Source organism: Mycetomoellerius zeteki, unplaced genomic scaffold, assembly GCF_001594055.1.
Source record: "Mycetomoellerius zeteki isolate Tzet28-1 unplaced genomic scaffold, Tzet1.0 scaffold94, whole genome shotgun sequence".
NCBI lineage: Eukaryota > Metazoa > Arthropoda > Insecta > Hymenoptera > Formicidae > Mycetomoellerius > Mycetomoellerius zeteki.
The window spans coordinates 1,604,760-1,625,109 of NW_017257979.1; the positions used below are offsets into that span (position 1 = coordinate 1,604,760).

The 20,350-nt window shown below is 32.2% G+C and overlaps 2 protein-coding genes across 2 annotated transcripts; one reads left to right on the forward strand and one right to left on the reverse strand.

The window, feature by feature from the left end:
* Window positions 1-2,784: 2,784 nt before the first annotated feature.
* ppan (Brix domain-containing protein peter pan) lies at window positions 2,785-4,949 on the forward strand. The gene is made up of 6 exons (XM_018460445.1): window positions 2,785-2,967; window positions 3,190-3,470; window positions 3,594-3,804; window positions 3,897-4,223; window positions 4,309-4,642; window positions 4,727-4,949. The coding sequence occupies exons 1-6, from the start codon at window positions 2,950-2,952 to the stop codon at window positions 4,813-4,815; spliced, it is 1,260 nt and encodes a 419-aa protein (XP_018315947.1). The 5' UTR covers window positions 2,785-2,949; the 3' UTR covers window positions 4,816-4,949.
* Window positions 4,950-6,292: 1,343 nt separating this feature from the next.
* Window positions 6,293-16,730, reverse strand: LOC108730635 (kinesin-related protein 4). The gene is made up of 10 exons (XM_018460447.1): window positions 16,532-16,730; window positions 15,961-16,192; window positions 15,142-15,376; window positions 14,528-14,850; window positions 14,040-14,157; window positions 13,323-13,632; window positions 13,026-13,239; window positions 6,928-12,958; window positions 6,675-6,842; window positions 6,293-6,484 (listed from the first exon to the last, which is right to left on the reverse strand). The coding sequence occupies exons 1-10, from the start codon at window positions 16,683-16,685 to the stop codon at window positions 6,347-6,349; spliced, it is 7,923 nt and encodes a 2,640-aa protein (XP_018315949.1). The 5' UTR covers window positions 16,686-16,730; the 3' UTR covers window positions 6,293-6,346.
* Window positions 16,731-20,350: the final 3,620 nt, after the last annotated feature.

Below are 20,350 nucleotides of genomic sequence, written 5' to 3' on the forward strand. Positions count from 1 at the left end.
CAGTGAGAAGGGAAGCGTTTTATCGTAATTTGTTTATTGCGGCCGCCGCTTAATCCGCCGCGCCGTCCGAGAAGTTCAAGATTAACTTTTTTCTTGTTATCTTGTATAATGTATGTTAATTAAATGGTTCTTCTATCTACCGATCGATTTGACTTCTTCATGGCACGTCTCACGCATTTAAACGGTTGCTAATCCGACGTTATCATGCAATAATATTTTTTTGTCACATCTATAGTTTTGTACAAAATGATTTTATCATGCCTTTAATTTCTTCTCGTTTTTTTGTCTAATATCTATTTCCACCAATGTAAATTAACTTTAATCTCGGTTTAACATACTCTTCATTTGTTTTTAGTTTTATGAAATAGAAAAAGATGAAGAGCAAGTTGAACCGAGATTAAAGTTAATCTATATTCCCAGCGAAGAAACTCATTGAATTGATGTCGATCAGTCAACGGTGTAATATCGATTATTTATATCTAATGCTCGTTTCTACTAATGCAAATTAATTTTAATCTCGATTCAACTTATCCTTCATCTTTTTTCTAATTCTTAGAACTAGAAAAAGAAGAAGAATTAGTTGAACCGAGATTAAAATTAAATTGTATTAATATAAATGGACATAATTGATGGTTTCTTGCTGGGTTGACGAAAACAAGCGCAAATCTTATCTCGCATCAATAAAAATAATAAAATGATATCAATGAATCTCCTGAAGTAAAGCTTTAAATCGATGAGAATATAAAAGGGAATAAAATATACGAGAAATATAATATTAAATAAATGCAATGATTACTAAAAATTTGGAATAATGTTCAGGATATAATCGTCGCACTCTTGCTTCGTGAAATTCTTTCTTAAAAGCATGAACGTTAAAGAAATCACGTATTCAATTCATAAGATCCCACGTTATCATGCTCCTTACATTACATTCAAGCGTAATGAAATTCTTATTCACTTTGATGTATGTTTATATTACATTCGGAATCATGAATATCTCGCGCACATAAAGTTGCACCAATTATAATGTACCCGAGACATGCGCATCACATATCTAAATATTCATGTATCGTAATCTGTGCACGTATGTCACGTTGGCGTAATACTCAGTCTTGCTAGTATGGATAGCCAAAGAGGAACGATGATTTTTATGGCAAAGATTTGAAATTATAATGTGCCCTTCGATTTTTATGCCGTTTAATATATTACGTTACTTATAGTGATTATATTTGATTAGTATTTAAAGTGTAGCTTGAAACTTCATCCATTTCAAAATCTATTTCAAATTTTTTGAAATGGATAATGTTTTGTCTTTTTAGGCGATTAATATACTTTTAACAGATTTACTATGTTGCGCTTATTCTTTTCCATGTGATTCTTATTTATAAATTAATGCATCTCTCTGGAATCGACGTCGAATGGATGTCGATTCCATTGTCATTTCTCACTAGGTACTGTTTGCAAGTGATTTTCGTGATATGTACAAGAATGTTGATACAATATTCTGAACGTTTTATTATAATTTGAACATTCTGTAAAAGTTCTTTTATTCTTCCGAAATATGCACATTGAGAATATAAATCGAACTTTTCATGAATGCTTTTAGTAGGATGCCAGTCTTTTATTGGTCCTGCATATATTCTGTAGATAAGTATTATCTGTTTTCGTTCTAAAAAATATCAAAAAATATTTACTTATTTGCATTATATATTTTCTATCGTTTTCTTCAATGACAGACATACGTACATATTATTCTACATACATTTTTATGTAGTATACTTATAGATTCAAATAATTATTATATATTTAAAAATAAAGATGTTTATACTGTAATTTTATTGTTTTTCTTGTCATTTGCTGTGCTCTCTTAATAGTTTCTGTTGTGTTATCTGTACTTGTTTTTTTTTTCTATTTTTAGGAAAAGAATAACAATATCTTATGCAACATTTATGTTGCATAAGATATCTAAAAGACATCTTTTAAATGTCTAAATCCAGATAACACAGAGAGTTCAAAAAGAATTCAAAAAGAATTCAGTTGTTAATGTCATCAATTTAGAATTCATTTTCAGATATAAAAAGAATTCTTTTTTTAAACAATTCTGAAAAGAATTCTTTTTGTATCTAAAAATGAACTCGGAATTGATGACATACGACTGAATTCTTTTTGCGCTATCTGGAAAAGATGTTTAAAGACGTCTTTTAGATATTTTGTGCAATATGCATGTTATTTGAAAAGTTATACAAAATATCGAAATACAGCATGTCCTTCGTATAAAGTGTGTTGCGGGATCCTTTGATACGTTATCAATTTTTAAAATTTAAAATTTTTACAGGTTACATAATTGAATAATTACACAATTGGAATAATAATATTATAATACTCACTCTCTCTCTCTCTCTCTCTCTCTCTCTCTACACACACACATACACACACACACACGCACAATGTCGATAATTATATTAGAGATTATATATACGTGATGGGGGTAATAATTAACTGCAGCTGATAAAGTTATTAACTATACAGGTAATGATGGACTGGATAATTTATCGACTGCCGACTAAAAATTTTTTTTTAATTTTAAATTATAAACATTATCGATTTTTAATTTTCCATTTATCAAAAAAAAAGATTTTTTAATATATTTTATTTTTCTGAAAATTAAAGCGTGTTTCTAATTTCTAATTTATGATTTATAATAACTTTTGTTCGTACTAAAAACACGTGGGTGGGAAACGTGACGCGTGTAGAGTAGCGCTTGAAAAAGTGATCAAGAGAAAAGATATTATTTTATATTTAAAATAAGAAAGTAAGTTATTGTCTCTTTATGTCTAAATCTAGAATTTTTATTTATGTGAAGTTCATCTGACATTGAGCCTTCATCACGTGAATTCTGGTTTTAATCTAAAAGGTTTAAGGATTCTAACCTAATAACTTAACCTGAAAATGGGTCATAAAAGAAAGGTATTGTTTTTGATATTTACAAACACAATTATACAAATAAAATATAATATAAATTAGCAACTAAAAAAACCGTTCACACACACACACAATAAGATTATTGTTAATTTAATATAAAAATTATTGAACAATTTATACATACATAACCGTAACAACTTTGCTGTAAGAATAATATACTAACTAAAGACAGTTTAGTTTTCTAATTAAAATAAATGTTTTATCTAGGGCCGATGTGTGAAGCGAAATAAGCAAATAAATGTGGGAGAGAAGGAAGAGTTGGTGAAAGCACCTCATTCCTTTGTATTCCATCGTGGGTTGCCAGGAGATCATATCGTTGATCTTACTAAAGATTTTCGCAAAGTTATGGAACCTTTTACAGCTTCATCCTTGAAAATTCGAAAGAAAAATACTATTAAAGACTTTGTCTCTATCGCTAGTGTGCTGCATGTTAGTCACATGTGCATATTTACAAAAACGGAACTGGGAATGTACCTTAAGCTTTGCAAGTACTGTATTTGTTTTAATAAAATTTATCAATAAGAAAACTTTTTTATCCTTATTATCAATAAGACAATTATTTTAATTAATTCACAAATCGATTTATTGAATAATCTTAAATATTATTATAGGTTGCCTAGAGGACCTACACTTACTTTCAAGATACATAGTTTCTCCTTGACACGAGATGTTATATCTATGTTAAAGAAGCAGCTGGTATATGAGGAAGCCTTCCAAAGTTCTCCTCTATTGGTTTTAAATAATTTCAGTGGGGAAGGCATGCAACTAAAACTTATAGCTTCTACTTTCCAGAATATGTTTCCAACTATAAACTTGACTACTGTAAGTTTTGTGAAACAAGTCAATTTAAGAAACGCAATTTAAAACGGTTAATAATTAAAAAGAATTATTAATTTGTTAAAATATTTTTATAGATTAATTTGAGCACAATCCGTCGTTGTATATGCTTGAATTATAATATGACGTCTAAAACCATTGACTTCAGACATTATGCGATCAAAGTGGTACCTGTAGGTTTATCAAGAGGCATAAAAAAATTAGTGCAAGCTAAAGTACCGAATTTATCTAAATGTCAAGATATTTCGGATTTTTTAACAAAACCGATCATGTCTGAAAGTGAAGCAGAAGATGATGAAAGTAGTCATGTCATGTTATCACAAAAATTGTCTTCAAGAGGAAATCAGGTTAATTCTAAAAGTGCGATTAAATTATTCGAATTGGGACCGAGAATAACATTGCAGGTTAAAAAATTAATTAAGATTAATACAAGTAATAAATTTATAGGTATTTTCTAATATCTTTCTAACGTTAACCGTATGTGTTTAGTTAATCAAAGTGGAGAACGGACTCCTCGATGGTGAAGTACTTTATCATGAATTTATACATAAAACCGAACAGGAGAAACTTGCAATAAAGAAAAGAAGAGAAGAAAAGAAGAAATTGAAGGAAAAAAGAAAAAGATTTCAGGAAGAAAATAAGAAAAAGAAAGAAGCACAAAAGCAAGAACATAAACAGAAATCATTGAAAGGAATTCAGAAGAAGAGAGAAAATGATATGCTCCTACAAAAAATTGCGAAGGAATCTATTGAAAAGAGTAAACTGGAGGAAGATGACGATGCACAGTATTATCGCGAAGAAGTAGGAGAAGAGCCTGATAAAGGTATAAATATGTTTAGAATTTAATATTTTAAATATATTTAGAGATATTTAATTTGATACTAAACAATGTGATTTTCTATTTTAGATTTATTCCAAACAAAAACTGGTACAAAAAGGCCACATAAGCACATAATGAGATACAAGCCGAAGAAAGCAAAACTCGACAAATCTTAGGGTAATATTAAATAATTGTCAATAACTAAAATATCTTGGAAATAAAATGTTGTATTACACGTACAAATGTCAACACATTTTTGCGAAACATCCTATTAGATATATAAACGAAAGCACTATTCAGTTCGGCCAGAGAATTTTAATCTATCAGAGTATCTCCACTAAAAATGAAGAAAAATACATAGGGAAGAAAGGAAGTCATATAACTGTACAATTAAGAAAATTGTTTATTATACTGCCATTTGTACAAGGAACGTTTTGTACGAATTTTTACTTTTTACATTATTTAAGCAAATATTTATTAATTTTAATTACATAAAGAGAAATTCAATAACATGTAATTGCTAAACCGAACAACTTAAACGTTCTATTTTTTGTCATAAAAATTTTATTATTTAATAATTCGATTGTCATATTATTTTGTATAATTCAATATAACATAATTATTTCTTCACCAAGATTTCTATTCTGCAATATAAATTTAATTTCATACATTTTTACTCTATATTTAGAGACTGCGTAATTTTTACATAAATCAACATATAGCTTTACTTGTCTGAGGCGTTGAGTGGCTTGTTGGTCGGTGCGATTGACTCGCGATCTGTAAATCCGGGTTCAATCCCACCTGCGCTCACATACGCGATTTTTCGCGTTTAATGCAAGAGTCCCATTGTCCATGAGGTATTTGCCACGTATCGCGTAACCAATAGAAGCGATCCGCTGTTGTTATTAATTATGCGGTTACGCGATACGCGGCAAATACGTCTCGTGGGACTCTAGCATAAGGAGTCGAAAATGATTCCATTTGATGTAAGAAGAGATCTTTAATCATCAGCGCCGTTCGGATCTGGCGTTAAACTGTAGGTCCCATATAAAGAAGTAAGAAAACTATGTGGCTATATGTAACATGCATGGCAAGCGTGTATAATGGAAAACGCGACATGAGAAATACTTGTCTTGAAGCCTCTCTTTCTCAGCGTTGTGTTTTATTTAAAAAGTGATATCATAACTATATTATTATTTTTAAAACTACATATAATAAGATAGAATAATAAATATCACGTAAAAAATTAGAAGGCACAATGTAAACAGCGGATAAAATTTAATTTATAGTATCTATATTACTGATTTATCTCGGTCATATATTTTTATATATATACACACTCTATATTCTGATCAAGTTATATCTCATTATATGTATATCACAGGAATTATATTTTCTTAAACTGGCAAATACGTGTAAAATTAGCAAAAAAATATACCGTTATCATCTGTAGTCGATGTATAAAATAAGTAACAGAGTTCACATAGTTCTCCGCACTACAAAAATATGAAATTATTATTGTATTATCTTAAAATTAAAAATTGCGATATTTACATTTTATATGCTCTATATGTTACGCAAACTTTAAATTAAATTATTGTTAAATACCATGTGATAAAAGGCCACAGATTACATATATACATAGTAATTAAATATATGTAGTAATCAATGTCAATACAGGGCAACGCGACGAAATGTTCTCGTAGATCATGAACTTTTGGAATTTAACAATTTTTGGTATTCTTCTATTTGCTTCTCGAGTTCCTTTATAGTCTTCGATCTAGTTCGACACACGTCCCTCATAATCTGTTTCTCTTTCTCCAATTTCGTTATTCTTATCTCGTCCTGTATAAAATTATATCATTAATTACTATTATACATATAAGATATAATTTATAAATTAATAATAATGATACTAAGGTTTAACTAGAGCAATCAATGAGACAAAATTGTTCTTGCATTTTTGCATATTCTTCTTTTTTTATTTTCAAATCCCATTAAAGGCTCCAATTCTGAAAAACTGGCATATACTTACATCAATTACGCCGCTGCTCGTGCCACAAAATTTCAACATTTCCGGCATTGTCTGGCATGCTTGATGTCTCCTATTTATGAGTTTCTGTTTGCATACATCACATTCTTTCGCGCTTGTACGTATCATAGCTATCTGTAATCGCTTAATTTCCGCTTTCAGCTCGCTATTCTGTAAAAACAATGCGTATTTATGAAATTACATTTATATTTACAATAATAATAAACTTGATAATAATTAAAATATGACCAAGTACCTTGTTAGTATATGCTGATAGGTGTTCCTGTAGTTCTTTGCACTTCATTTGATAAGGGAAACTTCCGCTACGTATTTGCAGTTCTAACGTCGCAACCTTTCCATTCTTTGATACTACCTCTAACTGCAACTCCCGTATTTTGTTTTTCAACGTCGCGCAACTACATTCATCATTGTGAGACCTTTCGGAGGACATGTTCGTTTGCGTAGATTGCAACAAATTATTCTGATCTCTCTTTTCAAAAGTTTTGATTTTGTCCTGTAACTCGTCAGCTTCAGCGCGACATGTGAAATACTTGTCCTGAAGCCTCGCATTCTCAGCGTCGTGCTCGCAAATAACAGCCGCCAACTCGTCTAATTCTTTATCGAGTTCCACATTTTTTTCCTTCCACTCCTTTATCTCGTGGAGATAATTCTCGATGTCCTTGTTTTTTTGATTCAACTGAACTTTCGTCGCTTCCAATTCTAATGCAATTTTGTTTTTCTCTTGTAGCAAATTGTCATACTTCTCGCAAGCAGTATATGCATTGTTATGTCTGGACGACAGTGTTTCCTTTAATTTTTGATTGTCTTTGCACGCCGCATCATGTTGACTGCTTAAAGTAATCACTTGCTTCATCAGATCGGTTTTCACAGCCTGCAACTCCGTTATTCGATTGCTAGCACCGTCTAAATTATTCCGCAAAGACCTGTTCAAGTCTTTCAGTTCTTCCATTTGTTCTTCCGCTTGGACTTTGCTCGTACTGTTCCTGACTCGCTTTTCTAATGTCGCGCACTTATGTTTTAACATCGTGTAATCGTTCCTCAAAGCGTTCATCTCTTCTGTCAAAGTCATGTGCTTATTATTTAATTCAGTTATCTGCTTGTTTAGCTCCGTGTTCTTTAGCTGTTCAAAATTCAATTGATCTTTAATCGCATCGATCTCCTTTTTATTTTCCATTTTCAAGGTCTCTATTTCCACCTTGTACTGCTCTATGTTGGCTTTCCGCTCGCTAATCTGTTGTTTCAGCCGCTTGTTTTCGGGCACGATCGTCTCCAGATTAATTTTATACTCTGTCAGCTCATCGCACTTAGTTTTCAGAAGTTCCTTGATTTCTGTGATACACAACTCTTTCTCTTCCAATTCTTTATGCAAATCGTTGTAAGTTTCCGTCAACTGCTCCAGCTCGGCCTGCATTTTCTGACTGATTTGATTGCTTTTCATTAATTCGTTACTTTTCAAGTCAGTGATATTCTTCAGTTGCTTCTGATTAGCTTCGAGGCCTTCAATGCTATTTGTAAGTTCCATGTTTTTCGTCTTAAACGACTCTATCGTGCATGTGAGATCTTCGATTCGTTTATTGTACGCCTCCTTTTCTGATTTCAACTGCCTCTGAAATTCTGATTCTTTATTTTTGATCGTCTCTTGCGCTTGCTTTTCTCGTTTCTGTGCTGTAATAATGGCTTCTTCATTCACCGTGTCGATCTTAGAATATTTATTATATTCAATTTGTAAATTGTTGAGATCCGTCTCAAGTAGGCTATTCTTCTCTCTCAATACCTCTCTATCGCGATTACTTTCTTCCAAAAGGTGTCCTAAACGTGTAATTTCTTTCTGTAAGTCCTTGGATGCAATTTCTCGCTCAGACAGGTCCTTTTGAAGTTTCTCTATCTCACACTCCAGTTCTTTCACCCACAGCAATGTACGTTTCTCCGAGTCTACCCTCTGCCGCTTTTCATCTTCGAGCTTTTGCTTCTCCTTATTGAAATTTTCCTGCATAGTTTTTATCACTTCTTTTTCTTTCATCAAAATAGTTTGCATAAATATTTGGAACAGCTCATCCACCGATTTATCCACAAATTTCTGAGTATCGACTTTAGGTTCGAGAGACTTTATTTCCTTAATGATGTTCTTAGAAGTGTCATTCAATATATTTTTGAGCTTCTTGTTATCGTCAGCTAATGTTTTATCTTGCTGTGACTGAGACTGATATTCAGTTTTCATCTTCTCAAATTTATTTTCTATGTCGCGCAGCCTGATCAGTTCCTGTTTTAGGTAATCGTTTTCGGAATTGCATTTGTTTATTTTTTCATTAAGTTCCGACAGTCTATTTTCCGATTCTTTAATATAATTAGCTAATTCCTGCGAGAGAGCTGCTTTAGAGCTGGTTAACTTGTCATTCATTGCTTTTAGTGAATCTAGTTTTTCATTATATTCTTGTTCCAAAAGAATGATGTCGTTGTTAAGTACCTCTTTCTCTTTCTTTGTTAAATTTAATTCCTGTTCTAGGCAGGAATGGCTTTGACGTAATTCATTTGCTATTTGCTCTTTCATCAATTTGTCTTCCTTCAAGCTATCTACTTCAACCTCAAGAAGCAACTTTGCATTTTCAATTTCTTTGTACCTTACAGTAAACTCCTGTAACTTTTTTGTCATATCTTGTATCTCATTTTCAAGAATATCAGCTTTTTCCAACGTAGTAGCATGCAAGAGTTCACTTTCCGACAATTTCTGCAACAATTCTTCATTAATAGTCTTCAAAGTATTAATTTCATCCAATAGCATTCTTTCTTTTTCGTTGATGAACTTTGTAAGATCTGACTTGATACTTTCGTTGTTCTCCTTTATCGTCTTGAAATCATTTTGCAAATCGTTCATAACTTTCACGATATTTTCTAGTCTTAATGAAGTTCTACTTGGGGATTTCTTTATGCTGGAATTCTTATCATCAGTCGATGTTGAATCCATGGTGCTATTCTGTAATTCTTCGACTTCATTACATTTCTCTTTGTATAAATCCGATAACGTATTATGATCTTCTTTCAAAATTTGTAATTCGTTATTTAGAGATTGAAGTCTTTCCTCAACGCAGGTGACATTCATGTTCTCCGAAAAACTGGCATTAAGAGATAAATTACACGCACTTACATTTAAATCTTCTTTGGCCTTCAATATGAGCGCATCACTCTTTGCAGATTTGCTGGAGAATTTCCTCTGCAAGTTTTCCAATTTGCGATTAAGAGTCTTTACTTCGAGTTTCAGCATTCTTCGATTTTCGTTTAACTCGTTCAAGTGGCTACACTGTGTACAGGTACCTAATTTTAGATCGCTCAGCTTTCTATTGAGATTTGTGAGATGATTAACTTCCTCTTGCAAATTTACGATTTTTGTTTCAGCATCATCATTTAATGTAGATTTATCCATTGCATCGTTCATCAAGGTATTATTAAATAATGTCGACAAATGCATGGTATTGTTGCAAGAATTGAGTTTTCGTGCATTATCTAGATCTTCTATAGTTTCTATTAATTGACTGGATATTTTCGAGTTTTCTTCAGTTAAAGCTTTTAAGTTAGTTTTGAATTCCATTAGCTCGGTTTTCAATACAGTATTCTCCATTCTCAGCTGCTCCACATCATTGTTACCAATGCTCTCTTTATTTTCCAGTGATAATTCTAGTTTGTTTTTTAGAATATTACATTCTTGTTTTAATCCTTCGTTTTCCTCGATCTTATCCATTAAATTAGTGGAAAGATCACTGTTTTCAGCTATTAAATGCTTATGTTTCTCCGTAAGATTCGTTAATTTATCTTTATATATACAATCGTGTTCATACAAAAGTGACTTACTCTCTTTCAACATTTCGAGCTCTTTCGTTTGGTCTGTGAGATGGGACAACAATTCTATATTTCTTGTCTGAAACTCACTAATCCGTTTTTCATACTTTTGAATTATCTGCTCTTCGTTTAAGTTTACCTCAGGCATCCTCGAGCGAAGAGTTTCTAATTGTTCATTAAGATTTGTTAAATTATTTTCGAGCTCAAGTTTCTCATCCATTATCTTTGAGTTTCGCTCGTAAAGCTCATCGATAATCTGCTGATAGTAAATAACTGATTCCTCATTGCATTCCTTTTCTGTTGCTAATTTATTTGCCAATTCGCTGTTCTCGGTTGTTAATAAATATATAGTTTGTTGCAAGTTTTCTATGTCTGCTTTCAAGCTTTGCACAATGTGCTTTATTTCATCTAATTCCTGATTTTTCAAAACAAGATCTGCAGACAACTTAGCACTATCTTCGTCTAGAGACATCTTTGTAATCGATAAATCGTCTGTAACTTTCGACGAATCACCATTATCTAAATCGGATTCATTATATGACATTGACTTCGTTGCTTGTTCTTTTAAGTACGTATTTTCGTTTTGTATATCCTGAATAATACTTTGCAAATCATTAATACGACTTTGTAGATAATTAATTTCGTCTTTGCTCTGATTCTCCATCAATTCCTTTCCGGGACTCTTCAACGATTGTTGACACAATTTTATGGAATCTTGTTCATCTCTTTCAGATATCGAATTTGAGACTTGCGCATCCAGTTGAATTTTCTGTAATTGTATTCCATTCGATTCATCTTCTACTGAAATGCAATGCTGAGCATTGGCTAGTTTCTCTCTTAACTCGTGAACTGTATACTCAAACTCTTTTGTTTTCAACGTGAGACATTCTATTTCTTTTTCCATATCATTCTTCTGTAACTGCAATTCATTTATCCTGTTTTTCATTAAATTGTTATCCAATTCCGCTTCCGATTTTTCTTGTAGTTCACGCACTGTATCTTCCAATTTACTTTTCTCAACTACAAAATTTTCAATGGATTTTCTGTGTTCTTCGAACATTTTTTGCGCTTCTGCTTGACATACATTTAATTCTTCTTTGATTGAATTATTATACGATTCTGCTTCCTTTAACTTTTCTTGCAATTCGAAAATTATTTGTTCAGATTTATTTTCAGATGTAAGAGTTTCATATTTATTTGCTTCATATTCATTTAATTTGTTTTTCAGTGAATTGTTTAATTCTACTTCTTTCAATTTCTCTTCTAATTCACTAATTATAACTTTAAATTCATTTTTCTCGATTGCAAGAATTTGAATTTGGTTTTCTAAGTCACAGTTCTCTTGTATATATAGCTCCTGTGTATCTAATTTATTTTTCATTGAATCATTCATTAATTGTACTTCTGTCAATTGGTGTCTCAACTCATTATTGATTCGTTCAAATTCCATTCGTTCCTTTATAACATCTTCTAGATGTTGAAGTTTATCTAAATCTTGCTGGTATTTATGCACTTGATCTTCCTTTGTGCTAACAATTACTTTCGTTTCTATTAATTGCTCTTGAAGATCATCAACAGTAAGTTGAAATTTGTGATTTTCAGATTTAAGTTGCGCAATCTGCTTTTCTTGATCTTGAAATTTCTGAATTTCTAGTTGCTGCTCGTTTAATCTATCTTTTATAGAATTATTAATTTCTTCCGCTTCTCTTAATTTACTTTGCATTTCAGAAGCAGATATATTCTTTTCTTCTTGAAGATTTTGTAGCATTTGCTGTTGCTCCTCCAGTTTATCTTTCATTGAATTATTGTTTAACTCTGTTTCTATTAGTTTATTTTGAAGATCAGTTATTTTACATTGCAGTTCATCTTTTTCAGATGAAATAGTCTCATTATTCGACAAAGTTTGAATAAATGGTATTTCTAATTCTACATTCCGTGTTAACTTATCTTCTAATAAAATATTGCGTTGTTCGGCTTCATTAAGTTTTTTTCGTAGTTCAGATGCCACATGTTCATATCCATCTTTTTCAGCTGTAAGAACAGTTATCTGTTTGTGTAGATCTGGAACGTTTTGCACCTCTACCTCTTGTGTAGACAATTGCGCAATTTTCTTTTCTAAATCTGGTATTCTCTGTAGCTCTGCTGCTTGTGTGTTTAATTGATCTTCTGCTAAAGTGTAACGTAATTCAGCTGCAGTTAACTTCTTACGAAGTTCAGATGCTATATGTTCGAAAGCGTCCTTATCAGATGTGACATTTTCCAATTGCTTTTCAAACTGTGAACATTTCGCAAGTTTTTCCTGGAGTTCAGATAAATGATCTTCCAAATGTAGCTGCTTTTCCAAGGTTGTAAATTCCTTAAGCTCTGAATATTCTTCGGTTAAATTACGAATTCTGTCCCGTAGAGTATGCTTCGGTGTATCAGGTGAGTTTTGGCTAGTGTTACAACAAAGAATGATAAAATAATTGTAAAACAAAATCAAATTAATTTTTCTGTATTTACCTTATAGTTTGAGTAGACACTTCAATTTTGTCAGATGTGATGCTATTATTGCTGTAGTTTAAAGGTGATTTGATAAATACATCATCGTTAAATTTTACGCGATGTTTGTCACGATATGTAACAAATGGATCCTCATCGCTACTAATGTCTTCATAACGATTTACTTCACTATTGATAAGTTCCAGCTCAAAATCAGCAAAGGCTATTTGGAATGCTGTAAGAACAATACACATATTTTTAATTTATAATTCAGTTTATCAAAATATTCAATTTGCATAGTATAAAAAATTAACGCACATGAATCCATAGTATTAGATTTGTATCTAATATGTGATTTGACAGGCGACATTTCTTTGATTGGTGATAAATGCGAGAACGTTTGAAATAAAGATGTATTCAATTTATTAAATCCACCAGTTCCGCACCAAGTCTGTCTCCTTTTTTCTTTAGTTTTGAACGATGCTGTAGTATTGCGATTATCCGCGGTGATTATCCGAGTTTGCAATAATCTAATACGCTCTTCTAGATTCTGGTTAATGCGATCTTTCTCTTGCATTTTAGATTCCATTTCTTGAAAATCAGTTGTTTGAGTTAGCTGTTTCATTCTCTAAAAATATGAATTTATTATGTGAAAAGATCTTAAGATTTAAATATTTGTTCCCTCTTACAGTACTATCCTGGGTATTTAGTGTTCGACTTCTGTTCGTGCAATTTCTTGCAAATTCGATAAATTAAATTATACATATATTTTATTATTTTCCAAAAGAAGTATAAACATTTGTTCTAGAAAGTTGAAAGTATGTTCGTGAATTTTTAGAAATTTTTTGAACTATTTTGAATAGATTAAAAAATATATGGATTCTAGATATTCAGACTTGTACCGATGAGGCATCGCTTTGTGCCTGATACTGTAAGGATTAGCAAGAAAAGACTTTGTCGTGTGATTGTGTAAAGAATTCAATCAAAAAATTTTCCATAATAACCCAAAATAAAACATTTATAATATACACTTACCTCTAATTCTGTATGTAATATATCTATTTGTTTCGCGTATCGTTTTAAAAGTACACCGTCAGACATAACTTCATTCAATTTAGGATCATTTTTGATATTTCTAGCTCTAGATGCAAACCTATTCATTAAAGAAAAAATCAGTTACACTAAATTTACGTTAATATACACATTAAATAATTTCAAAAATACTAGAGCACGAGCATGGCATGGCAGACAGCGCACTGGTCTGTCATACCAGAGATCCCGGGTTCGATCCTGATAGGAATCAAAATATTTACGCTCGTGTCTCCTCTCGGAAAAGAATAGCAATCTCCCGAGAGTATCCTTGCTCACAGAAACCTCATGAAAAATTCGCCGTTCGGAATCGGCGTTAAAACTGTAGGTCCCACATGCTTGTGGCAATTGAATAATCAGCGTGCGCACCACAAGCATATGAGAGAGGTGTAACAGGCCAGAGGTCTAACGTAAAAAGAAGAAAAAATACTAACGATAATGTGCATTGAGTTTCATCTAGAGCAGCCGGTGTCACAGCACATATTATCACCGTCATTGCGTTGCCACCCAAAGAAGCTTGAAGTAATCTTGTTAATTTACTATCTCGGAAATTTATATAGTCTTGTGACTCGCTCAACTGTTTTATTACTAAAGCCAACGTTGAAAGTGATAAGTTAATATGACGTCCTTCTTTGAAACGTTCTCCAGTAGCACCTGTCAGACGAGCTCTTTCTGAGCCAGCAAGATCGACCATATTTAATTGCGAAACTTGTATCGCACCATCTGAACCTGCACCAGCCTCACGACTTTCAATCGTCTGCAATAATGTTACTGTGTTGCAACTTTCAAATTTATGGGGTATATGGATTATTATCTCTCTAGATATAGGCTGCACCCCATTATTAACTGCAAGTACTAAAAATCTATAAAATATGTAGTGTAAACTATACATTTTCTGTACTGCAATGAATAACAAAACGCAGCCATAGTAAATTACATCTACTATATATAATTACTTTATCTAATAATAATTATCGGAGTAATAAAATAAATAATTCTTTTTTTTTAATATCTCACATATAGTATTAAAGAAAATTGGTGTTCTTACAATTCTAAATATTGTATGGCTCCTGCTACTTCGCTCATTCATGTTTGTTTCGCCTATTCTTCTGCTTTTATTACCTTTGTTCATTATTGCTAAAACATGCTCTGGACTATTTGTAACTTCTTCCTTACACTTTACGAATACTTGCCCATTTATATCTTCATGTACTTTCAAATCTATTGAGTTTTTGTCTAAGAGATCATTGACTTTTTCATTATAAATCTCTAGGTATGATACCCTGAAATATTATATATTGTTAAAATGCTATACTTCTTATATGGATTTTAAACAACCAATAATACTGAACAGTAATATTGAATCAGTAATACCAATGGTACATATCAACATATTTGCAACATTACATAATCAATATTATTGACAAATATTATTAATAGCCTTATTTCAGCTCAGTTTTACATAATTGTGCAACTATACTAACAGAAATGCTGAAGTACTCTTTTTGTGGATCTTACAAAATTAATAATACTATCAGAATCAACAAATACTAACACTATTACAGGTGGTAATCCAGATTTCTTTATTGTTGAGCAACAGTATTGCTGTGATAGGGAATACTGATATTCAAGAATGAAGAAATCCAGATTACTGTCAATATTCTATAATATCAATCCAAATTGACCTTGTAGGATCACCTTAAGATCCACATTATTGATGTTATAACTTGTACAGATAGAAATTTTGAGAAGTAGATAAGAGAGTTCTAAACTCTTATTTAATTAAATTATACTTTTGTTAGAACAGATGTATTTTAAACTCTCTTATCTAAGTAAATTATTTTTTTGTCACAACAGAGATATCTACCTTAATAAAAACTCGCGTCCTGGAACGTTGGTTATTGCGTCAAACATATGTTCGACAGCCATAGGTACTACGCCAGGCTCTTCCAAAGTACCCATCATGGTATAAGTTTTACCAGAACTTGTCTGTCCATAAGCGAACACTGTGCCGTTAAATCCATTTACAGCAGCATTGACAATAGGCTTTACAACATCAAATACATCGTTGTTGTTGGCGTTTGTATCAAAAATATGATCTGCAAATGTAACATCATGTAAACATAATTTGTGAATCTTATATCAAGGTCAAAGGATAAAAGATAAAAAGATGGCCGGTAAAAATTATAACCTCACATAACAATGATACAAATTAACATTGAATACTTCTTTGGTTGTACTTCACGATGTATATGTTTTATATCTAAAGAAATGAAATATTTTTAATTGAAGGAAAAAGGAAAAGTAAAAAAAATCGAAAGAAAATGTAAATACAAAAAATAATTTTTCGAGGAAGATACGCCGGAAAAAATGAAACGTGCCTCGGACACGTGTTTCAAAATTTGCATTCATTCTAATTTCGTATAACATTGACGTACCAAACTCGAATCTACCATCAGATCGCTTTCTGTATTCAGGGTCGTTAGCTATAATGGTGTTTTCATTGGTGACCCATTGTATCGATAAGTTCTCATCCTTTTCTCGCCTGATGAGAGGCCTGACTTTGATAGCCACTTTTATGCTGTCTGACATTATGACTCAGTTTTTCGGTTCTAACAAATATTTCAAGGAAAGAAGCCTCGTATTTATTGTCATAATCGGAAAACGCACTCACGAGAATCACAAATATTTCTCATGTCACCATAACAGTCGACGGAAGACTAAACGCTCGTTGCGCCGTTCAAATTCAAATCACAATTTACCACGCATGCGTCGACCGTCACTTATCGGCTGCGTTCGGGGAGACGCTATTGGCGATATTTGTGTCATTCTATTAAAGTCACTAGATCTATAATGCGGGGTCTACAATAGAAGTCGAAGCGGTCTTAAGTCATAGAAAATTAATCAATCACAGTTGATTATTCTTCTCATATTCGACTGTGATTGGTCAATTTTCTACGACTTAAATCCTACGACTTCTATTGTAGACCCCGCATAAAGCTGGTTCTACATTAGTCGCATCGCAGCGTCGCGAGCGTTGCGGTCCAATCAACGTCAATCTAGCTCGACTCTGATTGGACCACAACGGTTGCGATACTGCGATGCGACTAATGTAGAACCAGCTTTAAGTACCGCAACTCGCATCTATAGGTCTGTTCTTTTTGGCTGAACTTTTGCACCAGTTCATCTTTTTTTCCTTTTTTCTCCAGGAGGAAAAAAGAGAAAGAAAGCCTAAGGGTGAAATCACACGGTGCGGAAAAAGACTGCGGAATAGAGAATGCGTCATTTAAGCAACCAATCAGCGCTATTCCGAATAGCGCTGAATAGCGTTGATTGGTTGCTTCAATGAAGCATTCTCTATTCCGCAGTCTTTTTCCGCACCGTGTGATTTCACCCTAAGAGGTGTTGTAGAAGTTTAGTGCACGAAGGGACATGTAAGTACAGTTTAAAAGATGAATCACCCAACCATCAATCTTGGAATCGTGTACTATGTGCACTTCGGCCATTTTGACGCAACATTTCTGAAATCAATTGCGCTACTTTAGAAATCTAGTGACTTTACATTCTATCTTCATCGTCCACTAGACATGAAACAAGGATAGCATGACACAAATAGCGCTGATAGCGCGCTCCCCGAACGCAGTCATTCAATCGAGACGAAATTATTTTGGACCGCATATGGACAGACATTACTTTCATTCTGATTGGTCAAAGTTAATTTTCTAACTTCTCCGTCATTTGTCCAATTTCACTATGCATTTGTCCATTGCGTCTAATTGTGATGAGTGATCCAGGTGCGTGATGTCGCTAATGTCGCATTTCGCCATGTTGTGTATGATGACGTATCTTTCGCCTTGTTCTATCATGACATAAAAAAGCGCGCGTCGGAAGTGCGAAACGTCGCAATTTTCGACAATTTTGGCAAGAAGTAATTAACTCTGATTAATTTTAACATCGTCCTAGTAAAGAATTGTGCAATAATCGTGAAATACAATCGTGCGCTACGTCGCACACAAAAAATGCGTGGCAATGGGGGAATGCTACGTGGAGAAGAAAGACAATTGAAACGCGCAGCAGCATATCAGTGAGTGATATTTAATTTTAAATATATAACTTAATATCATAAGAATATTTTCAAAATTTGTTGTACTATATTTATAGATATATTTTTTTAAATGTGAACATTAATATAAAATATAATTTTTTTTGCGTGAAGATGGCAATGAGGGTAGCTATACGTACAGAGGAAAGCCTATTGGAACGCGCGATAGTTGGTAAGTGATATTTAATATCAATTAATATATAATTTAAGATGGAAATGGTTCGGAAACACGCTATTAGCGCTATTTAATTGTGTTTTAATTGTGTCATTCTATCCTTGTTTTACGTTTAATAAACAACAAAGATAGAACGACAGAAGTAGCGCTAATAGCGTCTCCCAGAACGAACCATATTAATGTTACATCGATGATATTTTTAAGATTTGCTGCACTATGTGTATGTAGAAACATGGATGTGAATATAAAACACCTTTTTTTCTTATGCTAAGATGGCAGGTGATTACGTGGAAAGAAAAGACATTTGGAACGCGCAGTAGTGGTGAGTGATATTTAATTTCAAATATATAACTTAATGTCATAACAATGATATTTTCAAAATTTGCTGTACTATATATATGTATATATATTTCTAAAAATGTGAACGTGAATATAAAACACGATTTAACGATATACAACATACATATAATATTCCTACATGACTTCTTGTATCTAAAAAAAGCATCCTTTTTTAATAAACTCTCTGGCGTTTTAATTAAACGCAGCGTGAAAATACATTCGCAAGATCAGTATATTATAATGACGATGTTTGATAAATTCGAGATGCGATACATTTGATTAAAAAAAAAAAGAAATAGATTTCTTCAAGAGGATCGCTTTTCTCTTGCAGAAATTTAATTTAATACTGGTCAATTTAATATTGAAAATTACTTATTTTAGGTATTAAAAGCATTGAATAACAATGCTTTTAAAATCTCCAAATAAGTAATTATAATACACACTATCCTCCAGTGTTAAACTTCTAAGATTTCCTCATCACTTTTTATAAAATTTTAATACTGGAAGATAGTGATTAACTATTTATTTTGGCTATTAAAAGTATTGTAATTCCATGCTTTCAATATTCAAAATAAGTAATTAAAATGACGATTTTTCAGTATTAAATTAGATTTCTGTAACGGACGGATAATTATTACGAATAATCGAGCCAACTTAAAATTTCCTCTTTAACAACCATAATTTTCTTCGAAATTTCTCATCCGGGCAAATTTTGCGCCACAGACGAAGATAAAATATATGATATATTTTCCTTAAACTTTCGGTCATTTCATATCACACGTTAGACGGCTCAACCGAGGCAGGTTACATTTTAGGCTACATTTGCAGGACTGGATGTCTATATTCTCAATAATAAAGAACAGACACAGTCCGTCTCGCTGTCATCTATGTCTGTATACTTTTGAAGTTCGCTCTTTGTTATATAGCACGCCGTTCTCTACGTTTACGTTTGTACATTTTACGTTAGTAAATGTACTCAGTGACTTTATATCTATCTGATAATCGAAAGCGTATCTCTACAATGCTCTCTTGTTTGCTGATTTACTTTGGTCTCGGAACGAGACTAAACATAGCATCTTTTCTCTTTACTGTCGCCGCCTACTTTTACAAAAGCACTTCTTGTTATGTGAATCGCCAGCGTTTCGTACACGTTTTATTCTCTCAATACGAATATCTGTCACAAATTGAATAAATATATTGTGTTAGTATCTAAATTAAATAAATTCGTAAATTTAAATTGGTCGATAACGATACCAATGGACGGATTGTGGACTGGTATACGACTCAGTTTAAGTTAACACTTATTTACTGTAAAGTCTTTGTTAAGAATATTAAATAATAATAGTTTATACGTAATATATATCTTTAATAGATATCCTTTTTTGAAGAGAAATAATTTCATATGTTAATATATATTTTTTAGATAAATGAATTATAATGAAATAATGAATTATATAGTGAATGATTTTTTTTTAATGTTGACTAATTGTTGAATATTAAACTTTTATGCAATAATTTCTTTATAATAGGTAGACAAGAATTGAGGTAGTGAAACAAAGTTGCAATTATTACTATTAATTTAGCTAAGTACTCTTGTAAAATGTACGCATATCACAAAAACTTTCACATATTTCATTCACG